General features: G+C 34.1%; 1 protein-coding gene across 2 annotated transcripts in view; it reads right to left on the bottom strand.

Moving 5' to 3' along the window:
* Window positions 1–27,181, bottom strand: part of LOC114336105 (transcription initiation factor IIA subunit 1-like) — a 221,421-nt gene that overhangs the window by 22,477 nt on the left and 171,763 nt on the right. Inside the window, exon 4 of one of the 2 annotated variants that reach the window (XM_050663371.1) lies at window positions 17,588–17,857. In XM_050663371.1, the coding sequence (XP_050519328.1) occupies window positions 17,588–17,857 (270 nt within the window). Of the gene's footprint in view, window positions 1–17,428; window positions 17,858–27,181 lie in introns of both variants that reach the window. The other variant, XM_050663370.1, reaches the window with a different exon arrangement.

Genomic DNA, 27,181 nt, shown 5'->3' on the forward strand with positions numbered 1-27,181 from the left:
TAGGCGTGAAAAGATGTAACAATAGAACATAGCGTTTGCAGTGTATTGGCGTATCTGCATATGAGATTATTTTCGGGAAATATGTAGATTATTTAGCGACTTTACTTTTATATTTAAAAGAAACGGGCCCCTGGACGCCCGCCCCATGCGCCCAGTGGATAAACCGGCACTGCTCGGTGAGAAAAAAGTGTTGTTTCTCCAAGACAATGCACCGACTCACAAGGACGTCATAAAAATGACAAACATTCATAAGTAGGGCTTCTACTAATATTTCCGGCTTCTTCTCCAGATTTGACCCCTCTTATTATTACGTGTTCCCAAACCTGAAGAGATGATTCGTAAATAAACAATTCAGATCGAAAAAAGAGATAATTCTAAAAATAAACACCTATTTTGCAGAGCTTCCAGAATCAGAGAGCTAAAAGGAGACTATATCGAATAAAATAAAAGAATTTTCTGGAAAACCACGTTTTTAATTTTAAAAGGAGGTTACTTATCAGACCATCTAGTAATTATTATGAGCTAGATTCACAAATCGAAGATAGTCTTAATTATATTAGATATGTATTGAATATTTTTAAATTTAGAATCTAAGTCAGTTTGTTTCTGTGTGAAAAACTATATTTTCTTTGGTCTTTTTGCTCCGACTCTCTTTAATCTCACGCTTAGGTTTAGACTAGGCGAGAGTCTGGCCCTATGCGTATATATTCTTGAATGTACATACTCTATTCTTTTTTGAATTCAGCTAACGCTTTATTAATGCTTCATGGCTACTCCAAGATCCATGATATTCTCTTTGATTTTAATTTAGTCTTTCCAATTTAGTTTCCTTTGCCATATAAACTACACTAACTCTTCCTGGGGTAGGGTGACGAACGGGTGAACTGAGTAGCTCGGAAATCACCTTACTGCAGCCGGTCCCAAGCCCGGGTAAAAGAGGAGGGTTGAGCGGAGTGTTAACTACCCACCCTCGAAAAACGAAGCTAGTTATGAAAACTGCAACTTTGCCTCGGATCCGGACGGATAAACACAAAAAACAACCAATGCAATGTAAAAGGACTATGAATATCGGAACTTGGAACGTCCAGAGTTGGTACAGACCTGGAGCTGCCACAAATGCTATGGAACAACTGGGAAACATAGGAATGGATATAACAGCAGTCCAAGAAGTAAGATGGCCAGACGATGGAAATATAAAAATAAGTAAATCCACCATCTTCTTCAGCGGTAATAAAAACGGAAGACATGAATTTGGAACGGGCTTTGTGATTAGAGACGGCCTAGTACAGAATATACTAAATTTCAAAAGTATACACGAAAGGATATGCTATATCAGAATGAAGGGAGAACGATACAACATTTTGATCATCTCAGCTCATGCGCCAACGGAAGAGAAGGATGAAGATATCAAGGATGACTTCTACGACGCCCTAGAATGAGTGATAGATACGATGCCCAAACAAGATATTCGCATACTCTGCGGAGATTTTAATGCTAAAATAGGCAAAGAGCCTAGCCTACACCCCACAATCGGTAAACACAGCCCTCACAATATATCCAACGACAATGGCTTAAGATTCACAGAAACTGCAGCAGCTAATAATATGTTAAAAGTCAACTATGTTTCCGCATAAAGACATTCATAAGCAAACCTGGATCTCAAACAAACATATTACGCGAAACCAAATTGAGCACATCATTGTAGATGCCCGACATGGGAACAATATCATAGACGTAAGAAGCCTCAGAGGAATATATGGAGACAAAGATCATTACTTAGTCAGAGCAAAAGTCAAATCCAGAATATTTAGCCACAAATACAACAAAACAACAATGAACCCACAATGGAACATGGATGAAATGCAGAACAGAGAGAAACATCAAAAATATATAGAACAACTTGAACAAACAAGAGCTGTGGGAAACGACTGCCGAAATAATAACCAAGACAGCTGACAAGATCTTTGGAAGGAGTAGGCAGAAGAGGGCAAAAACATGGTATGACGATGAATGTCGGAAACAGCTGCAAAAAAGACAAACAGTAAGGAAGACATGGATACAACTACAAACAGACAAAATTAAAAAGGAATACGACGACTGCCGAAAAGAAACAAGAAAAATGATACGCACAAAGAAAAGAAACTATGAACAACAAAAATATGAAGCCATGGAGAGAGAGACCGACCCAAACCAGGCTCCAGAGAATTCTATAAAGCAATCCCCACTGAGAAAAGAGGACGAAGAACCAATTCTATCCATAAACTGAGAGACAATCAAGGCCATATGATAATCGACAATAAAGAACTAATAGAAGAACGGATAGGGTAGTTCAGGGACCTTCTAAACATCATACAGCAAGAACAGCACAAAGAAGAGATCTATATAACAGAAGACATGCCCGTCGAAAATCCCTCTTTTGAAGAAACCCGAAAGGCCTTAAATAAGCCGAAAAATCACAAAGCGCCGGGTACGGACGAGATACACTACATCGCCAAATCCAATTAATAACACAGATATGGTTAGAAGAAAGGATACCAGCAAGATGGAAGGAAAACATCATAGTGCCCATCCACAAAAAAGGGGACAAAACAAAATGCGTGAATTACAGAGGAATTTCACTGTTAAACAAGGCATATAAAATCCTCTCAAACATCATTCTTAGTAGACTAACACCTTATGCTGAAAATGTCCTAGGAGAATATCAAGCCGGTTTTAGGACAAACAGATCCACAATAGATCAACTATTCACGCTGAGACAGCTTCTAGAAAAGGGATGGGAGTATAACAGACCCATACACAATCTCTTTATAGACTTTCGAGAGGCATATGACAGCGTAGAAAGAAGTCAAGTATGGAATGCCATGGCGGAGTTATCAATACCAAAAAAACTCATTCGGGTGACTAAAGTATGTATGGAGGGTGGAATATCAAAAGTACGTGTAAATAATAAACTGTCTGACAGCTTCGAAATCAACAATGGACTTAAACAGGGTGATGCGTTATCTCCACTACTTTTTAACCTTGTATTAGAGAAAGCAAGAGAAGACGAAATATGTGTGTATAAATAGAACGACACGAAGAGACAGGATAGGACAAAATGTGACGGTCAACACCTTCAATTTCGAAAGAGTACGTTTTAAGTATCTGGGGGCCGTAATCACAGCTGACAACGATGTTACTGAAGAAATAAAAGACAGAATCCAATCAGCAAATCGGTGTCTATTCGCACTGTATAAGCTTATAAAATAAAAAAGTCTTACAAGTTCCAAGATCAAAATCTATAAATCCATCGTCAGACCTGTACTAACATATGGTTGCGAAACGTGGACCATGACCAAATCAAACGAAGAAAAGCTCAGACGTTTTGAACGAAAAATACTTAGAAACATTTTCGGACCTCGCCACGATATTAACACAAACCAGTATAGAATCAAAATCAACTTCGAATTAAGAGCACTCTACAATGACACCGATATTATCCAAGAAATTAAATCACAGCGACTAAGATGGGCAGGTCACGTGAACAGACTTCATAACGAGAGACTTGTAAGACTGGTATGGGAGGAGATTTCTACAGGCAAAAGACCACTCGGACGTCCCAGAATGCGATGGAGAGATAACATCCAAGCAGATTTCCAAAAAATGAACATTCCATTTGACCCTAGGTTGATGGAAGACCGAAGAAATTGGAAGAAAGTTGTACAGTCAGCCAGGACCCACCCAGGGTTGTAGCGCTACGTGATGATGATACAAACTACACTGCATGATTGCGAAGTTTTATATTTTTATACTCTAGAAACTTTTCTCAGTTATGTTTGTCTATCTCAGTTTTTATGGGCATTTTTGGGTGATCGTCTTCTTCAGAGACTGCAGTTAAATTTGGCGAATATTTCTGCAAATTTTTCTCTACCTTGGGCTTTTCTTATTTGTGATTGTTAAGTCTAATCGAGTCCATTCTTTGATGTTTTTTTAGTCACGTAATTTCTTGTCTACCAGGACCTCACCTGCCCTCAATCTAGCCTTCCATTAACAGTTGTAAGAAGTTATATTTATCACGCCTAAGTACGTAACCAAGATAAGATTTTTTTGGCCTTTTCACTATAGCAATCTCGATCCATATTCTCGATCCTTAGAACCTAATAGTTTCTGTTTTCGCATTGCACTGACTTTCACTGTCCATGCTTCCATGTCATATAGCAGATATACAAGATTTCACAATGCAGTGTCGCAGTGTTAGTTTAAAATATTATTTACAAATAATAGACGCATTTTTAAGATAGCGTTTATGGCCATTTCTATCATTTTTATCTCTTTTTCTGGATCAAGTGTATTACTCTTATACGTTCATGTGCGCCATTAGGCCAGGGTAATACGACAAAAATATACCCTGTTCGTGACACTTCAACAGCCAGGGTACTGAAGCGTTTTTTCGACAGATAATACCTATAAGAACAAATTGTAACTTTTTCCTGCGTAGGATCTGGCGACCATTTTTATTTATAAACAATTTAGTGTCAAAAACGACCTTTTTTTTCTTTTTTTTTTTCAAATCAATGGAAAGCATTAAGACTTATTGTTTTATTAGTACAAACATCTGCGAAAAAATGGAAAAAGCTTTAAAATGGCGTATTACAAAGTTTGATATACTCATTTATTGTTAATATAATTTCGAAAAAGATCGAAATTGCAAAAAAATTAATTTCGCAATAACTACTTATTGTAAAAATAAGTGTACAGCTTTGAAATTTTTGTCAAATGGGGGGTTCTTTGGTGCTTAATACGTGATACAAATTTCAAAGCGATTCATTCCATTGTTTAAATTTTATTTAAATTGTTTATCCCAGAGAGCTTTTTTGCAATAACATAAGTCAGAAAAAAATGATGTTAGAACCATTCTTCAGGTGTCAAATGAAAGAGCATGAGCTAAACTTTTAAATTGGTTTAAAAAAAGTGAAGAAAAAAATGCATTTATTAGTAATAAATAATTATGCAAAGGTATCGCCAATTTTTCCTTACAAACTTTATGAATAACTTCTTTCAAAAAAATATATTTTTTTACCGTGTTTTAGGTGCACAACTACCAAGTAATGTTATGTATATGATAATTAATGAAAAATTATAATAAATATATATATATATATATATATATATATATATATATATATATATATATATATATATAAGAAATACTGGATATTAGTGACTGTCGATATAAACAAACAACTAGTTTATTAGGGTTGCAGTCAGAAGGTTGGCCAGGATGTTAAAGAAACACTCTTTTGACTTTTTGTCTAGCTTTCGGAATGGTTTTATTCCTTTTTCAAGACTCTGTAATATAGATAAAAAGAAATATGTAAATTTTTATAAAATATCACAATTCGTCAGTTCAACTTACTAGTCGTTGAGATTATTTAAAAGCTTTATGACCCTCAACAATACTAACACAAACATAGAATACAGAAAATAATGGACAAAATACATTCTAAAATTTGGTAAGGATGGTAAATTTTTATATTTATTCTATGACATCTTTTGATGGTGTGTTTTAACTCTGATACATAGAGAACAGAAAGAAAAAACAGTCAGATTAAAATGTAATTAGGTGTTTTTAATATTGTATTTATTTTCAAAAAACCAATAGGCCCATACTGGGTAATTTTTATTTTTAAATCTGTCTTAATGGTATGCAACCTGTTATGCACACAGATGTATTGTGTAGTGCATATGTATAAGAAATATTTATTTTATTTTTGATGTTTTTCCAGTAAGTAACAATAAATATTGCTCAGTTTATCTATGTCAGACTTTTTATTTATGCAAGACTTACTGGATTTTATCAAACACATTTCCAAGAAAACACGTTTTGAATGGTTTGTTTCTTTGGCCAAAATACATGAATCTTCGAAATTAAACTCATGTTTCAAAGTTAATGCATGTTCTGTAAGTGCACATGCATTTATTTTATTGGTTTTTATATCACTACGATGTGAGATCACCCTACTGTGGAAATTGCGAGATGTTTCCCCGATGTATACGTTGTTACAATTGGAACACGGTATGGAATAAACAACATTCGAAGACTCTTGTCTTGTGAAGGGATCCTTTGTTTTTGAGTATAACTTAGATACCGTTTTCACGTTCCTAGTTGAAATTTTTAAGCCATTAACATTTCTGAAAATGTTAATTAGCTTAGGTGTCAGAACTGGAATGTAGGGCAAGGAACCAAAAGTTATTTTAGATGGTATTACTGATGTGTTGTCGCTGTCTGTCAATGTCAATTGTCGGACCTCATTATTATGAAAATTTTGTTTACCAGAAAATTGAGAAGGAAAAGGAGAACCGAAAATGAGTTTATTTAAAAGCCCTATGGGATATGAGTTCTCTAGTAGTATAGATCTCAACTTTTTTAGTCCCTTGTCCCTGAAATCAATGTGCGACAAGTTTGTAACCCTACTTTTTAAGGCCAAAACCAAGTTTGTTTTCATCCTAGATGGATGTTGAGAATGAAAATTTATGAAACGGTTACTAAAACAAGGCTTACGATACCACTCCGTCCTCAGAATGCCATCACTGCCACGATGAATAAGCATGTCCAAAAAAGGAATCATATTATTTTTTGGACATGCTTATTCATCGTGGCAGTGATGGCATTCTGAGGACGGAGTGGTATCGTAAGCCTTGTTTTAGTAACCGTTTCATAAATTTTCATTCTCAACATCCATCTAGGATGAAAACAAACTTGGTTTTGGCCTTAAAAAGTAGGGTTACAAACTTGTCGCACATTGATTTCAGGGACAAGGGACTAAAAAAGTTGAGATCTATACTACTAGAGAACTCATATCCCATAGGGCTTTTAAATAAACTCATTTTCGGTTCTTCTTTTCCTTCTCAATTTTCTGGTAAACAAAATTTTCATAATAATGAGGTCCGACAATTGACATTGACAGACAGCGACAACACATCAGTAATACCATCTAAAATAACTTTTGGTTCCTTGCCCTACATTCCAGTTCTGACACCTAAGCTAATTAACATTTTCAGAAATGTTAATGGCTTAAAAATTTCAACTAGGAACGTGAAAACGGTATCTAAGTTATACTCAAAAACAAAGGATCCCTTCACAAGACAAGAGTCTTCGAATGTTGTTTATTCCATACCGTGTTCCAATTGTAACAACGTATACATCGGGGAAACATCTCGCAATTTCCACAGTAGGGTGATCTCACATCGTAGTGATATAAAAACCAATAAAATAAATGCATGTGCACTTACAGAACATGCATTAACTTTGAAACATGAGTTTAATTTCGAAGATTCATGTATTTTGGCCAAAGAAACAAACCATTCAAAACGTGTTTTCTTGGAAATGTGTTTGATAAAATCCAGTAAGTCTTGCATAAATAAAAAGTCTGACATAGATAAACTGAGCAATATTTATTGTTACTTACTGGAAAAACATCAAAAATAAAATAAATATTTCTTATACATATGCACTACACAATACATCTGTGTGCATAACAGGTTGCATACCATTAAGACAGATTTAAAAATAAAAATTACCCAGTATGGGCCTATTGGTTTTTTGAAAATAAATACAATATTAAAAACACCTAATTACATTTTAATCTGACTGTTTTTTCTTTCTGTTCTCTATGTATCAGAGTTAAAACACACCATCAAAAGATGTCATAGAATAAATATAAAAATTTACCATCCTTACCAAATTTTAGAATGTATTTTGTCCATTATTTTCTGTATTCTATGTTTGTGTTAGTATTGTTGAGGGTCATAAAGCTTTTAAATAATCTCAACGACTAGTAAGTTGAACTGACGAATTGTGATATTTTATAAAAATTTACATATTTCTTTTTATCTATATTACAGAGTCTTGAAAAAGGAATAAAACCATTCCGAAAGCTAGACAAAAAGTCAAAAGAGTGTTTCTTTAACATCCTGGCCAACCTTCTGACTGCAACCCTAATAAACTAGTTGTTTGTTGTATATATATATATATATATATATATATATATATATATATATATATATATATATATATATATATAATTTATTAAATAAAAAAATAGACAGTTTATAAGGAAAAATTGACAATACTTTTGCATAATTATTTATTACTAATAAATGCATTCTTTATTCACTTTTTTTAAACCAATATGAAAATTTACCTTGTGCTCTTTCATTTGACACCTGTAGAATGGCTCTAACATTATTTTTTTCTGACTTAATGTTATTGCAAAAAAAGCTATCTGGGATAAATAATTTGAATAAAATTTAAACAAGTGAATGCATCGGTTTAAAATTATTGTCACATATTAAACACCAAAGAACCCTCATTTGACAGAAATTTCAAAGCTGTACACTTATTTTTACAATAGTTATTGCGAAAGTAATTTTTTTGAAATTTCGACCTTTTTTCGCAATTATGTTAAGAATAAATGAGTATATTAAACTTTGTAACACGTAATTTTAAAGCTTTTTCCATTCTCTCGAAGATGTTTGTACTAAGAAAACCATAAATCTTTCTGTTTTTCATTAATTTGAAAAAAAAAGGAAATATGCCGTTTTTGACACTAAATTGTTTATAAATAAAAATGGCCGCCAGATCCTACGCTGGAAATAGTTAAAACTTGTTCATATAGGTATTACCTGACGAAAAACGCTTCACTACTCTGGCTGTTGAAGTGTCATGGAAAAAACCTTATTACCCTGGACTACATGTAAGGCATTTATAAAGATTTCGTCTGAATATAAGTTACACAACAGAGTGGATAAAACGCAACGCTGTCTAACACCTCTTTGAATATTCATGATTTTGGTATCACCAGTCTCTGTTTCAAAATCTTGATTCCAATACAGGTTTTGTATTATGCTGATATGATTTGGACCCCGACAGGTATTTCTTTTCTAAGCATTCCATCAGTTTTTTGTGTTTTATTTTATCGAAAGCTCTCTCATAACCTATACAGATAGATGTTTTTTTTTGTTATCTCAACACTTTGTACGATTATAGAGACCTGCTAATAATATTAAAATTCATTTATAATTTACATTTTTAGGTATATTTTGAACCATATTAAACAAGAAGCCACATCTCGATAAAAGGTGCCTTATCGAAAAAATACTAAGAGGCAGAAAAGTTTTAAAAACACTGTGTTTAACTAATGGTACTGCAATAATAATTTGAATGAAACGTACACAAGCATTTGGGGGGTTTAAAGGAACGAAACCCCCATAACATTATTGTATGTTAATATATTAAAAAAGAAGCCGCATCACGATAAAAACTGGCTTATCGAAAAAATAGTAGGAGGCAAAAAAGTTTTAAAAATATTGTGTTTAACTAATGGTACCACAACAATAATTTAATTGGAACGTACACAAAAGTGGGGGGAGGGGGTTAAGGAAACAAAACCCAATAAAATTTTTATGGGGTGTACAAATTTCACTGTTGTTTTTTTTAAGATGTTCCTGCCATAAGAATGCCACATATCCATTTTCAATAAAAAAGATTTTTCGATATATGAAAAAAAAATCGATTTGGATTTTGTAACTTCAAAGAGCTGTAACTTTTTTTGTGTGCACTATTGTATATAGGTAAGTGAGGTTCAATCAACCTCAGTAGAACGTCGTAGAAGAATGTCAACCATGACATTCTTCTACGGCCTGGATTCCGTTTTCCTTCTATTTTTCCTTGCATTATATTTTGAAGTAATGCGTATTTATGACCTCTCATCAGGTGACCCAAATACTCGAGTTTTCTTCGTTTTATCGTTAACAAAATTTCTGGGTCTCTTCCTGTCCTTCGTATTACTTCAAGATTTGTGATTCTTTCAACCCAACTTATCTTCAGCATTCGACGGTAGCACCACATCTCGAAACTTTCAATATTTTTTATGTTGTTCTGTTTAAGAGTCCAGGCCTCTACACCGTATAATAGCGTGTTAAATACGTAGCCTCTTAGCATTCTTAATCGTAGAGGGATGCTTATATCTCTGTTGCAGAAGAATTTTCTCATCTTTATGAAGGTGGCCCTGGCAATTTCGATACGTCTTTTTATTTCATTGTTTTGGTCTCCAGTTTCGTTTATTAAAGTTCCCAAGTATTTGTAACTTGATACTTTTTCAATTTGAATGCTGTTGATACTAATACGTGCTGGTTGTGTCATGATTTTACTGAAGACCATATACTTGGTTTTTTTGATATTAATGTTTATGCCATAATTGTTGCAAGCAATATTTATGTTTGTAAGTAATCGTTGTAATTCTTCTACTGCTCTTGCAACTAGTACAGTGTCGTCTGCGTATCGAATATTATTTACAACCTCTCCATTGATTACGATTCCTTCATTTGCTTCAAAAGGGCTTCCTGACAGATGCTTTCACTATATACATTAAATAGCAGTGGTGACAAAATGCATCCCTGTCTTACTCCTTTACGTATTTCTATTGCTTTTGATATCACATTTTCTATTTTGATGTTAGCTTTCTGATTCCAATATAAGCTGGGAATTATTCGCAGATCTTTATTATCTATGACTTTTCTTTCAAGAATGTCTCTTAGCCTATCGTGGCGTACTCTGTCAAACGCTTTTTCAAAATCGATAAAACATGCATGTACTTCTTGAATAACGTCTAGGCATCTTTGTGTAAGAACATTCAAACCGAGGAGAGCTTCTCGAGTACCTAGTCCTTTTCTGAACCACATCTGCGTATTACTAATATCTGACTCCAACTTTTGATAAACTCGGTTGTGGATGATTTTTAGAAATATTTTTAGTAGATGGCTCATTAAAGATATTGTTCGATGTTCTGAACATTCTTTTGCATTGGATTTCTTTGGCAGTGTAACGAATGTAGATAGCAGCCACTCTTGAGGTATAATACCAGTATTGTATACTGTGTTAAATAAGTGCAATATTATACCCATTGATTCATCATTCAAGAGCTTTAGTAATTCAGTAGGAACCTCATCGGGTCCATTTGCCTTTCCAGTTTTTGAATTTCTAAGTGCCATTTCTACTTCACATTTTAGGATTTCAGGTCCCGTTTCACCATTTACCTGGACAATGTTATTTCTGTTGTCCTCAAACAATTCTCTTATGTATTCACTCCATCTATTAATTTTTTCTGTTAAGTCTATAATAATATTTCCGTCTTTGTCCTTAAGCCAACTTATTTGATATCTTCTTTGAGTTCCTGTAAGTTCTTTTACTTTTTTATGTATATTGAATGTGTCATACTTTCTTTCATAGTCTTCCATTTCTACACATTGTACTGTAATCCATGATTCTTTGGCCTTCTTTATTATTTGCTTTATGTTCTTATCAACCTCTCTGTATTTGTCTGAATTATTCTTCAATTTGCGTCTTTTATCCATTAGTTCTAGTATGTCTGGTGTCATCCACACCTTATGTTTCTTTGTAGATTTGGTTAGGTGTTCTTTCCCGTAGTTCTTATTATAGTGTTTATATACTTCAGTTTTTCATCTATGTTGTCTGTTCTGCGGATTTGGTTTTCTGCTACACTGAGGCTGGTGTTGATTTCTTCTCGCACTGTTTGTCGTCGGTGTTCACTTTTAAGCTGGCTTAAGTCTAACGCTGGGATGATGGTTTTTCTCATTTCCTTTGGTCTAGCTTCTAACACAGATACTACTGGATTATGATCCGAACCGATATCAGCTCCAGGTTAAGTTTTAGTAGATTTCACGGCATTACGGTATCTTTTTGTCACCATTATGTAATCTAGTTGGTTTCTGATTACTTTTTCTTGTGTGTGTTGAGGTGACGTCCACGTATACAGTCGCCTTGGGGGTAATTTAAAGAATGTATTAGTTATTATTAAATCTTCGCTTTGACAAAACTGAATTAAACGATCACCCCTTTCATTTCTATTACCTAAGCCGTATTCACCGACATTTTCTCCAACTTTACCCTGACCTACCTTGGCGTTCAGATCGCCCATTACTATGTTAATGTGTTGTCTCTTTGTTGTTCTCATCACCTCTTCTAAGTTATTATAGAATTGTTCTATTTCCTCTTTGTCTTTGTCTGCTGTAGGAGCGTACACTTGTATGATGTTTATTATGTTTTTCTTATCTTTCAATTGTATTAACATCACGCACTCTGAAAATGGAGTAAAATTTGCTACAGCATCTTTCCATTTTTTTGAGATGATGACTCCAACTCCGTATCGATGGGTTGTGGTGTCACTTCCGGCATAATAAAACATACCATGATTAGTTGTGGGGCATTATCACAGTTATGAGTCTGAAATTGGTAGATTTTTTGACGTTTCTAGTTTTTGTTAAAGAACTATTCTTTTGTTAATGCTTGGTTGTCATTTCTTATTAATATATAGTTATTTCTCTTGTATCTTATTCCTGATATTTCTTTAATTTTCTTGTCTATCATTCTTTTGTCATGGCTTTTGTGCAAAAACTCTAGGTCCTCACTTTCCTCAATTTATTTTGCTTTAATTATTTTCGTTTTTATCAGTTTGTTCTTTGTATTTCTTTGTTGTCTGTGTTCTTGTAGTGTCTCCGTTCGTCCATTACCTCGAGTATCTCTTTGGCTATTCAAGGTCTCTTTGCAGCTTTTTCTTTTAGGGTAATGGGTTAGTTGTCTTTGTTGTTTTTGGGTAATATTGGAATTATTTTGCTTCAGATATTAGGCGTTTCTTCGTTTATTGATTTCGTTTATGGTCTTGGACTAATTTTTCTACATATCTCTTCATTTTCCAGGTTTATGTAGGTATGTACCTTAATATACAATTCAAAAAATAATAATCTTCTTTCATTATCATATTTAAAGTTAGTAGTTGTGCTTGAAACTTAAATGCTTTCAAAACAATCATGATTCTAAAGGACAGTCATATGAATGAAAAAGAAAATACATTACAAAAATACCTAATAAAATTAATGCGGATACAAAACTTACGAGCTCCTTACTATATTATGGTAAAATTTAAATATTAATTAATTGAACTCTTTAAACCAATGATTGTAAATATAAAAGCCATAATAATTATTAGGAAGTTAACTATATTATACAGCTATATACGAAAATATACAGGGTGTAACAAAAAGGTAGGTCATAAATTAAATCACGTATTCTGGGATCAAAAATAGTTCGATTGAACCTAACTTACCTCATTACAAATGTGCACATAAAAAAAGTTACAACCCTTTGAAGTTACAAAATGAAAATCGATTTTTTCCAATATATCGAAAACTGTTAAGAGATTTTGTGTTGTAATGGACATGTGGCTTGCGTATGGCAGGAAAATCTTAAAAAAAATAACAGTGACATTTGAGCAACCCATAAAAATTTTATGGGCGTTTTGTTCCCTTAAACTCCCTCCCCCAATGTTTGTATACGTTCCAATTAAATTATTAGTGTGGTACCATTAGTTAAACACTCTGTTTTTAAAATATATTTGCCTCTTAGATAAGCCAGTTTTTATCGAGATGCGGCTTCTTTTTTAATATATTTCAGAATTCCTGAATATCTACCTAACAAAATATAAATTATAAATCAATTTTTGTATTATTATTTCCAGGTCTCTATACTTACTTAACCGTTTACAAATATGTGGTGGATTGTACAAATGTTACAAAATATTTCGATAAAAACTGGCTTATCAAAAAAGTACTAAGCGGCAAAAAAGTTTTAAAAACATTGTGTTTAACTAATGGTAGCACAAGAATAATTTAATTGGAACGTACACACACATTTCGCACACCTAGTTCAATTGTGCCACAACTGCAAAAAATTCGAATTTTTGGGTTAAGGCTGTAAAATATTGCCTATATAATGGCCCATCTAATGCAATACAGCCTGAAATAAAATATTGTTTTGGATAAGTATAAAGTAAGTTACTTCGGTATTTCACTGTAGGGTTTTTGGAGGTTTTGAAAATGCAATATAGCCATAACTGGGAGATGTGGCGATAATATACACTGCCACAATACAACCGATGTAATTCAATACGTTCAATACGGCCACAACTGCAAAAATCAAGAGAAATGTGGCGATTATATACACTGCCACAATACAACCGATATAATTCAATACGGCCACAACTGCAAAAATCAATTGATTTTTTCATTATATTGCCGCCGTATCTCCTAGATATCGTTTTATAAATGACTTTCTTCACAATGCAATATCGCCATAACTATCAAAATAATAATAACGTTTTATTTTTAATAAATTGTAATAAGATCCAGCCCATAAGTGTATAATTTGCTACCTAAAGTGTAATTTTGAAGCCAGTCATTCTCAAAATAAATTATTTACAGGTCAAAACGCGTTTACTACAGAACGTTTTGCTCATTTCTCGAGAATATTGTGTTTTGCACTTGTGGCACTATTGAACTAGGTGTGCGATTTGAAGGCGGTTAAGGGAATAAAATCCACATAAAATTTTTCTGGGATACACAAGTTTCACTGTTATTTTTTAAAGATGTTCCAGTTCTTCAGTTTTCTGTATTGAAAAAAAAAACGATTTTCATTTTGTAACTTCAAAGGGATGTAGGTACTAAGATAAGTTATGTTCGGCTTTCGACTGAAGGTGGAGTATGCATTTATGTGTTAGATTCTGTTTTTTCTCAATTTACAATAACTGTTTTACCGTCCAATATTCCTGGCTTCGAGGCAATATGTCTTCTCTTTCATAATAAACATTTATCTTTTACGATTTGCTGTGTTTACAGACCGCCTGATACTGCTTATAATAATTATGTTCAACTTATTAATTTTTTATCCGTTCTAGCTTCAACTTCTAGCAAAAACCTAATTATTGCCGGTGCCTTCAATCATAGAGATTTAAAATGGCCACATCCTGTACCTCAAAATGCTTCATCTAGACTTCTTCTTGATTTTGTACAAGATTCACATCTCCAACAAATCGTTACTGAACCAACTCGTTTCCGTTCTGGGCAGCAACCCTCCATCTTGGATTTAATTATTACTTCTGATAATGATTTAATAAACAATCTAGAATACTATCCCCCTTTTGCTAAATTCGATCATGCAATTCTTCAGTTCCAAATGCAGTTAATTCTTGTTACTGATCCAAAAAAACTATACTCATCAAGATATTTCATTGATTATAGAGGTATTAATCATGATGTGTCACTGGTTGACTGGGCTTCCGTCCTGTCGTTACCAAATGTACAGGAAAACTGGAATATTTTTCATGAACAATGTAGCAACATCATAAAAAAGAATACAAGCTCAAGACTTATAACTACATTTCCTTCTAAACCCTGGATTAATTGGGATATTCAAAGATTGATTAAGAGAAAGAAAGCTCTTTGGCAAAAGTATCAAGGATCACGTTTGGAGAATGATTTTTTTACGCATAGGAATGTTGCCAATCTATTGAAAACAAAAATTTGCAATGCTAGGAGAAACTATGAAAAAAATATTATAGACAGCAATAATCCAAAGAAGTTTTATAAGTATATAAGAACTTCCATAAACACAAAAGTTTCTGTTCCTCAACTAAAAACAGACTCAGGTGATATTACAAATGATGATTTGAAAGTGGCTACAACTTTTGCTAGGAGCTTTTACGGATCTTTTACTTTAGAACCTGGTGGCCCGCTCCCAGACTTACATTATGAACTCGTAAATCATAGTTCTATTACCTCAGTAGAATTTTCTCCTGATGATATTGTTAAAAAACTTAAAGAACTTGACACCAAAAAATCTCCAGGACCAGATAATCTTTCTCCTACTTTCTTGAAATCATGTGCAAATGCTCTAAAATATCCACTCCATTTGCTTATGGAACAATCATTCCACTCTGCTACTCTGCCACTTATTTGGAAAGAAGCACGGGTGAAACCAATTTTTAAGAAAGGAGATAAACTCGACCCCAAAAATTATAGGCCTGTTAGTCTCACTCCAGTTATATCCAAAGTTATGGAATCAATTATTGTGGATAATTTACACATATTTTTGAACCAGCATCAAATAATCCCGAACGAACAACATGGCTTTACCAGTGGAAGATCGGTTGTTACTAACTTGTTGTGTTGCCTAAATGACTGGACTACCGAAGTAGGTATGGGACAGGATATCGATATTATCTACTTAGATTTTAGCAAGGCTTTCGATAAAGTTCCAAGAGAAAGGCTTTTGAAAAAAAAAATAAACAGGACTGGAATTAGCGGGCAACTGTTAAACTGGATTTCAGCCTTCTTAAGTGAAAGAAAATTTTCAGTAAGAATACAGTCTTCAAGTAGCCCCCTATATGACGTAATAAGTGGAGTCCCCCAAGGATCTGTTTTAGGGCCACTACTGTTTAATATATTTACATCGGAGCTACAATACATTATTTCATCAAAGTTTTCGGTTTATGCGGATGACACAAAGCTGTACAATAATCCTAAAAACTCTCAGTGTTTGCAAAAAGACTTGGACAGCATTTCTCGATGGTGTACTGATTGGTTGCTACCGCTTAATATAGAAAAATGTGTCGTTTTTCATGTCGGCAAAGATAATCCTAGGTTGAATTATTTTATTAACGGCACCGTTTTAAAAAAGACCGATTGTCACTCTGATCTGGGCGTGTTAATAGACTCACAATTGTCCTGGACTCCTCAAACGTTGCAACAGTGTAATAAAGCCAATCGCATGGTATACCTTATTAGTAAAGTTTTTTCGTCCTGTGACAGTCGAACCTTAGCAAAATTGTATAAAACTTATGTGAGACCTATATTAGAATTTGCTAATTCAGTGTGGTGCCCGGTTCTTCAGCGTGACGTAAATATGCTGGAAAATGTACAGCGACGAGTAACGCGGATCCCGTATTCATTGGTGCGTCCCTCATATTATGAAGATCGTTTAAAGATCATGGATTTAGTTCCATTATCCGCCCGCAGACTTAGAGGCGACTTAATTACAACATTCAATTCATTTCATTACGAAACTTCTTCACTCAGAAATTTCTTTACAATAAATACAGATGAGCGGTTAAGAGGCCGTCCCAGAAAGCTAAGAAGAGAACTCTGCAGAACCAACATCAGGTTAAACTTTTTATCAAATAGGGTTGTTCATGCTTGGAATTCATTACCAGCTTATGTCGCTATGGCTCCTAGTACAAATAGTTTTAAGAATAAAATTAATTATTATATGTAATTCAGCTTAAGTGTAAAACAGCTAAGTACCAAAATTTGTTTAGCTTTTAGAGTATAATAGGATTCTAATCCTCTACTCTTATTGAATGTTAATAATAATAAATAATAAATAATAATGTTCAATCGAACTACTTTTTGTCCCAGAATATGTGATTCAATTTTTGACCTACCTTTTTGTTACACCCTGTACACGGTTGTATTTCTTTAAGGGCTACTGTTAACTTTAAAAATCCTTTTATATACACTACATATATACAATGCTTACCTTTCGACCTTTTATTGTTACTTTTTTGTGAAGGGGGGTTAGTTGAAGAGTTAGTTAAAGATGCATAGGAATAATCTGCCGGACCATCACCTTGAGGTATACCTCTTAATCTATTTTCAAGTAAGCGATCATGCATATGATTGTGCATTTGCGGGTTACCATTGCTTAGAGAGTTGTAATAACTCTGCTGATGTTCTATGAAAGCAGCGTTAACGTGATCCTGAAGGTAAGCACAAGCAGTTGCCAAAGGTAAGCTCATGGTTGTGCTAATTGCTTGCCCGGTCAGGATTGACCTGAGGTGATGGCCTTGGAGGAAGACCTCAGGCACATCTATAGAGAGTATTCTGTGACCATCTGCAGAACCAGGAGATGGAATGTTTATCTGGATAGGAACTCGACGCCATTCTGGAAGACCGATACCGGGGGGACCTATAACAATATATATTTTCGTATATACACAACCAAACTTATGGAATCACCATGTATTTCAAACCAATATTCATTTCTTAAAAAAGTCACTAAAGTCATTCATTATTGTACTCATTTGACGCCATTTGCGGCAGTAAAGTAACACTTTATTGTACTGAAAGAAGAATTATACTTTACCTGCCGCGATTAATCAAATTAACCGAGATTGAATGTAAGTGGTCGATAGTAGTAATCGATTATTTATTTGAGTGAACTTAAAATTTATTTACTTTAATTATTGAAAATATTGTACACAATTTACGTTATTATTAATTACATGTATGCCAAAAAGTGAAATTCTGTAGTATTTTGCAATTATATTCATATAAAATTAATCAAATTTTTACCGATTTAGTAATTATTCAATATTGATAACTATCTATCGATTAAAAATCGAAAGCGGCATGCAGAAGTCACCTGTCATCACTGTCATATTTAAAAAATTTAAATTGAAAATTGTATTTATTGTAATAAAAGCGTTAAAACGAATATCAAATTATAGTACAGTAGTGCTGCTTTGGAAATGGAAGAAATTACATGAACGCCACCTGAAATACGCAAGAAATCGTTAGAGGCAGTTTCAGAGCTTCTCCCAGCAAAATCCATCGAAAAATACAATAGGCAATATGACATATTTGAAGCATGGCGTGAAAAAAAATTGTATTACAAATTATAGTGAAAGTGTTTTACTAGCATATTTCTCTGAATTGCCTAAAGAATATTCTCCATCGACTATGTGGTCCTATTATTTAATGTTAAAGGCAACTTTGACCACAAATAAAGACATAGACAAGAAGTCAAATAAAATAAAAAATTTAAATTCGACAATAAAAAATCAATGAATCAAAGAAATCGGGTGCAGCGAGATTTGGTTTTCTTAAAAGCCATTGTCTATAGTCTATAGTCCAAAGAAGCTTATCTCCTTCTCATAATATATCCGTCAATTCTTGTATAAGCAGTGGTATAAGTCGTTTGATATATTTTTAATGTTAGCTTTACGATCCATAAGTACACTACTCCTTGTTTTTGTGAATCGAAACTGAACTGACTCGCCTCCAAATTCAAAAATTGCCAAATACATATAAACCATCTCTCGCCCTCACCACTGTCTCGACCTAGTAACAGTTTGCTGTCTCGCCACTGTACTAGTTACGTGTAATCAAGCCATTAGACTATTATAAGGACTAATTACACACACTCTTTTTTCATTAGAAGGATATAATTAAGTAAGTGTTAAGTAAGTGTTAATGTTTTTTATGATTGGCGATAAAATTTTGTATGCACCACGTCAGTAAAGACTCTTTATCGAACTCGTCTGTTATTCGCCTTGCTATTCGAGTCACTTTACTGACTTGGTACATAAATAACTATTATTGAAAATAAACAATCCGATAAAACAATCAGATAGCACAGTTCGGAACGTTATAAAATATTTGCTCTAGTTGTAAATTTATCGGAGATAAATAAACAAACTTTTGCGTTCAAAGACGAAAATCAGGAATTAGGAGTTTAAGAATTGAGCAAGGCAAAGTCGCCAAAAACTAACAACGGCTCGCCACGATTGTTACATTGTCCAAGCAGCTAGAAGAGACCCAGCAATATCTCACCTGCAGCTCCAAACGTACCTTTTGAAAGCTTCAGGTATAAGTTCTTCAGCTGAAAGGATAAGAAAAAGAGTTCGCGCCTAAGGAGTACATATTAGGAGTATATAGCGGGTCTCAGAGTCATCCAGGCAGCACAATATTGAGTAGATTGGTGTCTTCAACACCTAAAGTGGAACATTAGGAATTGGCACAATGTAATATTTTCAAACAAAACCAGGAATTTTACCGGTAAAAAACCCTTTAATTTTCAACCAACAAACATTAGAGAAATTTTGCACCTCTTATTTTGCAATTCCGTTATGGTTATCGTTATACTACGTCTGCGCAGTAGCGAATATATGATCCGTTATCGTTATTAAACATAAGGGATTCCGTAATTTACGGAGGTTTAAAGTAGTGCTTATCGTTATCGTTATAGTAATGGTTAAATTGCTTTGTTGCCAGAATGTAAAAAAATCAGTAAAATTACATTTACATAGATTCTAATTTTGATTACCTATAAATTAAAATATCAAAAACTGTTCAAGTATATGCTTAAAATTACAATAACGTTGTGCAGTGAGGTTATGTTTAAATAACGATAACGATGACACGAAAAACCTACTTGACAGGCTGCAAAAACTCTGCTTTTTAACGTTGCCGTAATCGTTATGCTTAATAAAGTTAACCATAGCGGAGCCAAAATCAGCGGTTATTTTAAGAGGTGCACAATCTCTCTAATAACAGCTCGCAGGTATGTTGATTTGATTCTAAAATCTGTAGATAGGTTCTGAAGAGGTGGAACGGGACAAAATTTAATTTTCATGTATGATAATGCATGAACAAAAAATGAACACTGGGAACGGTTTACAAAAAAATGGAAAGCGACTACGGCACACAAAAACAAATATGGAGATTCGTAAGAAACCAACGGAAAGAAATGGCAGTATTGAAGGAATACCATAACATACCAGCAAACGAATGGGAAAGATACTTGACGGAACTGTTTAATTTTAAGGGAAAGGAAAATAATAATTAACACAATACCGTACCTGAATTAAGACACGAAATAGAAATCAGTTTTCAGGAAGTAGAGATGGCCATAAATTCACTCAAAAATAGAAAGTCACCAGGACCAGACGGAATAACCAACGAGCTTCTGAAATACGGAGGAGAAAGAATAACTTATAAAAATTTATACAAAAATTAATATTGCACTGCAAGATACCAGACGCATGAAAAAACAGCATAATGATACCAATGTTCAAGAAAGAAGACAAAGAAGACCCCAACAATTATAGAGATATAAATCTACTGAAAACCGCACTTAAGCTAACCACAAAAGTCCTAACCAACAAAATTAATAAACTCACAACTTTATCAGATGAACAACAAGGATTCAGATCCGGAAGATCCTGCGTTGACGCCGTATTTGTACTGAGACAGAAAAGGCCATCGAGTACAATAAACCAGCATATCTATGTTTTATAGACCTGACAAAGGCTTTCGATCGCATCCAAGTCGAAGACGTCTTACACTTACTGTATAGAAGAAACATACCAATCAATATTATACAAACCATCGAAAACATCTACTTCCATAATCGACTACAGGCAAAGATAAACGAAAAACTAACACAGTTTATACCAGTACAAAGCGGAGTCAGACAAGGTGACTCGTTAAGCCCACTTCTTTTTAATATAATAATGGACGAAATAATAGAAGCAGTACGTAAAGTTCATGGTTACAGAAAGGGGAACAAAGAAATCCAAATATTATATTATGCAGACGACGCGCCGCATTAATCGCTGAGACAGAAGACGATCTTCAAAGACTAACACACATACTCAATACAACAGCTAGGAAACACAATATGATAATATCAGCAGAAAAAACCAAATGTATGACAATATCTAAATACCCACTAAGATGTAAAATCGAAATTGATGGGAAAATAATAAAGCAGGAAGCAAGGTTCAGATATCTGGGAATAGATATAACCAGTTACGGAGATGTTGAAGAGGAAGTACGACAACAAAGCTTAAGAGCAAGTAAAGCAGCGGGATCTCTTAATGACACAATCTGAAAGAACAAACACCTAAGACAAGACACAAAAGCAAGAATCCATAAAGCAGCAATTAGACCTATATTGACATACACGGCGGAGACCTGACACATCTAAAACGAGACGACTACTAGCAACAACAGAGATGAAAATATTTCGATGAATATCAGGGAAAAGTCTGTTAGATAGGGAGAGAAGTGACAACATAAGAAGATCATGCAATGTAGAAGACATAAATGGATCGGTGACAAAACGGAAACAGGAGTAGAACGAACACATTAGTAGAATGGCAGAGGATAGGATAGTACGAATAGCATCAGATAAGTCACCAAATGGACGAAGAAGTATTGGCAGACCAAGAAAAAGATGGTGCGATAATTTAAACAATTTAGGAGGCTAATATTGAACAAGAAACAGGCTTTAAAGCCTACATACAAGAAGAAAGAAGAAGAAGAAGATAATGCACCTCCACATACCAGCAGAGTGACTACAGACTTCCTTGAAGCGGAAGATATCACTGTTCTGGAGTAGCCTGCTGCCTCACCCGACCTTAACCTTATAGGTTACTAAGCATATCACAGGAGCATTTGTAAGATATGCTTAAAAGAAAAATTAGAGCTCTCCGGGATAATCCACCAAACACCGCACGGTTAGTACAAGATGCTCTTGATGAATGGAACAACCTATTGCAGTGGTACCTCGATATACCTCTTCTTCTTCTTTTTATATAGACATTACTCTGTCTGTTTTTCAATGTGCCTCCAGTAAGTTGTCATTCCATCTTTTTCGTGGTCTTCCCACTGATCGTCTTCCTATTGGGGAACCGTCTCTCGCCGTCCTTACTACTCTATTTGTTGTCATTCGGCTTATGTGGTCGTTCCATTCTACTCTTCTGCTTTTCACCCAGTTATTAATGTTGTCCACCTTGCATCTCCTTCGTATATCTGCACTTCTAGCTCTATCCCACAGCGTCTTACCATCGATTTTTCGCAATGTTTTCATCTCTGCTGTTTCTAGCATTCTTTTTGTCCTTTCTGTGTCAGGTCGTGTTTCTGCCGCGTATGTTATTATTGGTCTGATGACTGTTTTGTAAATTCTGCCTTTCACTTCTTTTCCGATGTTTTTATTTTTCCATATTGTTTCATTCAGGCAACCTGCGGCTCTGTTTGCTTTATTCACCTGATCTTCCACTTCTGTTTCGAGCTTTCCGTAGCTGCATAGTGTGATGCCTAGATATTTAAACTCCATGACTTGTTCTATTATTTGACCCTCCAGCTCTAATTTACACCTTATTAGATCTGCTGTTATAACCATGCATTTAGTCTTTTTTTGGGGAAATTAACATGTTCAATTTTCTAGCGGTTATATTAAATTCGTGCAGCATACGTTGTAAATCATCTTCACTTTGAGAGATTAGTATTGCGTCGTTGCATAGCAGATTATTTTAAGTTGTTTTTCTCCCATTTGGTATCCTTTTTTTGTTCTTACTTTTTTTATTATTTCGTCCATGATCAGGTTGAACAACAGAGGACTCAGGGAATCTCCCTGTCTTATCCCATTGCCAGCTTCAATTGGGTCAGTTAGTTCTTCATCTACTTTTACTTTTATTGTGTTGTTCTGGTAGATATTTTCGATCGTTTTAATTATTCCTAGAGGTACCTCTCTTGCGTACAATAAATGGATAACGTCCTTGAATTTTACCCTGTCAAATGCCGTCTTAAGGTCCACGAAACATAAGTATTTCGGTTTGTTGTATTCTAACGATTTTTCTTGAATCTGCCTCATTATAAATATAGCGTCGGTGCATGATCTTCCCGACCTAAAACCTTGTTGTTCTTCTGCTAATGTTATAATTTTATTCAGTTTGTTTGTTATCACTTTGGTCGTTAATTTTAGTGTTGTGTTTAATAAATTAATTCCTCTGTAATTCTCCGGGTCCGATTTTTCTCCCTTTTTGAAGAGAGGCATTAGGATGCTTGTGGACACCTCGATATACGAGCGCCCTAATATACGAGTGTTTCGAGATACGAGCCGCCGAGCGAGCGATGTTTTGCTTTGAGATGAGAGCAAAATTTGAGATACGAGCAACCGCTTTTTATTAAAATTCATTCCTCTTTTTGACTACCTACTTCTAACTTGAAGGAAGTAATAAAGGGTATAATGCCAGCTAAGGGCGTTACAATAATTTCCAAGCTCCGGACCTCTCTCCACAAAAAGATGGAGAAACTAATGATGGTGTGGGTGACAGAGAAGCAGCATCAAGGAGGAACCTTAACACAAAGCATCATATGTGAGAAGGCACGAGCGATTTATGAAAGGGAGGAAGAAACAAACCTCTTTGGACAGTTTTTTTAAATGAGCTGTAGATGAAAATGAGTGACGAAAAAGGTGTGACGAAAAAAAGGAAAGACCACTGACGATAATTAAGCGCTTCCGTAAGCACCTCACTTTTTCTTATGTTTTTACAGAATATGTATGTATTTTTTGTTAAATTATAAATAAAGGTTTTTTCTTGTAAAAACATTTTTCTTTTAAAAACACTTAACAAAAACAACTAAAGTGATTTTTTTGGGACTGGAACGGATTAATGACATTTCAGTTAATTTCAATGGGGAAAATTGCTTTGACATACGAGCAAGGTTACGGAACGAATTACCCTCGTATGTCGAGGTACCACTGTACACGCAAATTAAGAGGCTACATCAGCGCATCATCAATATGTTTTTTCGAAAGTTCTGCGAATTTTCAACAGTGCGGCAACAGTGCGGAGCAACAGTGCGTCGGCAGTACGACAGTGACACTATACTATCAAAAACGAAGGCACAACATTGTGATAACAATAATTATTATACTCATGGGCGCGCTAAATGTTGCCAAGTGAGTCAAGTTCGATTTCTTGTTATACAGGGTGTCTGCGTAACTTGTAACCATATGGGAAACTTTTTTAATATCTGCATAGTCTAAAACCTAAGATGCAATCATCAGGTATCAAATTTTATTAATAATATACGAGGTATGTCCAAAAATATGAATTTATCTCAAGAGTAAAGTGCCTTTATATTGCACAATATCGAAAATTGTTATTAAGAAAAGTTGTTTGTAATTAAAAATTATGTTATAATATGCATTTACACTCTTCTAATTGAAAAACAAAATTTGAAAATTTTCCTTAAATTACTGATACCCAACATCATTTTTATTTAAGATAACTCCGTTATTATTAATTTTGCGAAAAAAATTATTCTTTATAAAAATGTCTGAATAGTCAAACTAAGATGCAATCATAAGCTATCAATTGTTTTTCAATTCTATACGAGGTATGTCAAAAATATGAATTTCGCTCAAAAGTAAAATACCTTTATAGTTCACAATATTTCAAATAGAAGGATGCCATTGCATATTGAAACATAGTTTCTAATTCTGAACAACTTTTTATAATAACAAATTTCAATATTGTGAAAAATAAAGGTACCGTAAAGTGAGGCTACTTTGTTACTTTGTGACAGTGGCCTCTAAAGTTAAACTTATTCAATAGTAGACTATGTGCACTATCTAGGGACCAATAACCAAAGTTCCTAGTGCAACTTCGCTCGTCATGCCACAGCTGATTTGATCATCGTCAAAACAGGTGATTTTAGGTTGGCGTGAAAACTTTGACTTTTGAAGAAGAATTTTTAGAAGATATTTCTACCAAAGTAAATTTATATTTTAACACAATATGTTACCTCCATTTAAGATTAAAATGTTGTCTGTAAAAAATGTACGGGTGGTTCTTTGTGTCACAGTTAGAATTCCATATAAATATCGCAGAAAAACTTACGTGTCACAAAGAAACCCCCACCCATGGGGCAACTTTGTGACAACTTTTTTTGACATTTCCTTGATTTCTATAATATATAGCGCATTCTAGTTTTCACTGAACATAGAGGAAAGATTGAGCTTTCAGGTGATATTTTTAAAATTATAATAAACCGAAAGTGTATGTACTATATCATCACCAAACCTAAAAAGTGTCACAAAGTAGCCTCACTTTACGGTACTTTACTCTCCAGCGAAATTAATATTTTTTGACATACCTATAAAATTGACAAAATATAATATCTTATAATTTTATTTTGGTTACGAGACTATGCAAAACTTTTTATAAAGCAAAACTTTTTTTCGTAAAATTAATAATAACGGAGCTATCATAAATAAAAATGATGTTGGGTGTCCGTGATTTGAGGAAAATTTTCAAAAAAAAAATTTCAATTAGAAGAGTGCAAATGCAGATTATAACATAATTTTGAATTACAAACAACTTTTCTCAACGACAATTTTCGATATTGTGAAATAGAAAGGCACTTTACTCTTGAACGAAATTCATATTTTTTGACATACCTCGTATACCATTGATAACATGTTATATCTGATGATTGCTTCTTAGGTTTTAGACTATGCAGAGCATTTTATAAAGATTAACTTTTTTTCGTAAAATTGATATTAAAAAAAAAAGAATGTGTGCGTACTTTGTACGCACGTAAGAAGTTATACTTCTATTATATTTTATAATTTCAACGAAATAAATATACTTAACAGTTACAATACCAAAAATTAACAATAATTACCAAAAATTAACCAAAACTTAAAAATACCAAAAAAAAAAATGAATATGAATATGAATCATCCGGGATTCGAACCCGCGATTTCTCGATCTCTGGTCCAATGCTATACCAACCGAGCTATGAAACCCCGTGCTATTGACGTGTCGGATATAATTACACATCACGGTGACAAATAGATCAAAGTGAAGTATACAAATAGATATTTTATTATCTTACGCCCGAGGAAGACAAATCTAAAGATACAAAAATTATAATAAATAATACATTTACTAAGAACACTATACTAAGAACATTTACTAAGAATCTATAAAGCAGCAATTAGACCCATACTGACATACACGGCGGAGACAAGACCTGACACATCTCAAACGAGACGACTACTAGAAACAACAGATATGAAAATACTCCGACGAATATCAGGGAAAAGTCTGTTGGATAGGGAGAGAAACGAAAACATAAGGTGATCATGCAATGTAGAAGACATAAATGGATGGGTGACAAAACGGAAACAGGAGTGGAACGAACACATTAGTAGAATGACAGAGGATAGGATATTACGAATAGCACGAGATAAGTCACCAAATGGACGAAGAAGTATTGGCAGACCAAGAAAAAGATGGTGCGATAACTTAACAATTTAGGAGGCTAATATTGAAGAAGAAACAGGCTTTAAAGCCTACATAAAACAAGGAAGAAGGAAGAAGAAGAAGATAATAACATTAATATATTATTTTAATGACTTATTTGCGCTGATACATACATAATTTGAAAGATTAGCAACGCGTCTGTCCCTGTCCCTGACCCTGTGTGTCTGCGCATGCGCCGGGGAATTATAAAATTTCACCCCCGATCGTAAAAAAGTATAACTTTAAAAAAATAAAAAAAAAATAAAAGTTTCCATTGGGGTTCGAACCCGCTTATCAGGGCAGTTAGTATTGAAATTCATTCACCTTAAACTTTTACCCACGGAGACCATGTGTCATCATGTGCGAAGATCAACTAACTAAACGGATTAAACTTTTGACGGTTCTCA

Source organism: Diabrotica virgifera, chromosome 10, assembly GCF_917563875.1.
Source record: "Diabrotica virgifera virgifera chromosome 10, PGI_DIABVI_V3a".
NCBI classification, from domain to species: domain Eukaryota; kingdom Metazoa; phylum Arthropoda; class Insecta; order Coleoptera; family Chrysomelidae; genus Diabrotica; species Diabrotica virgifera.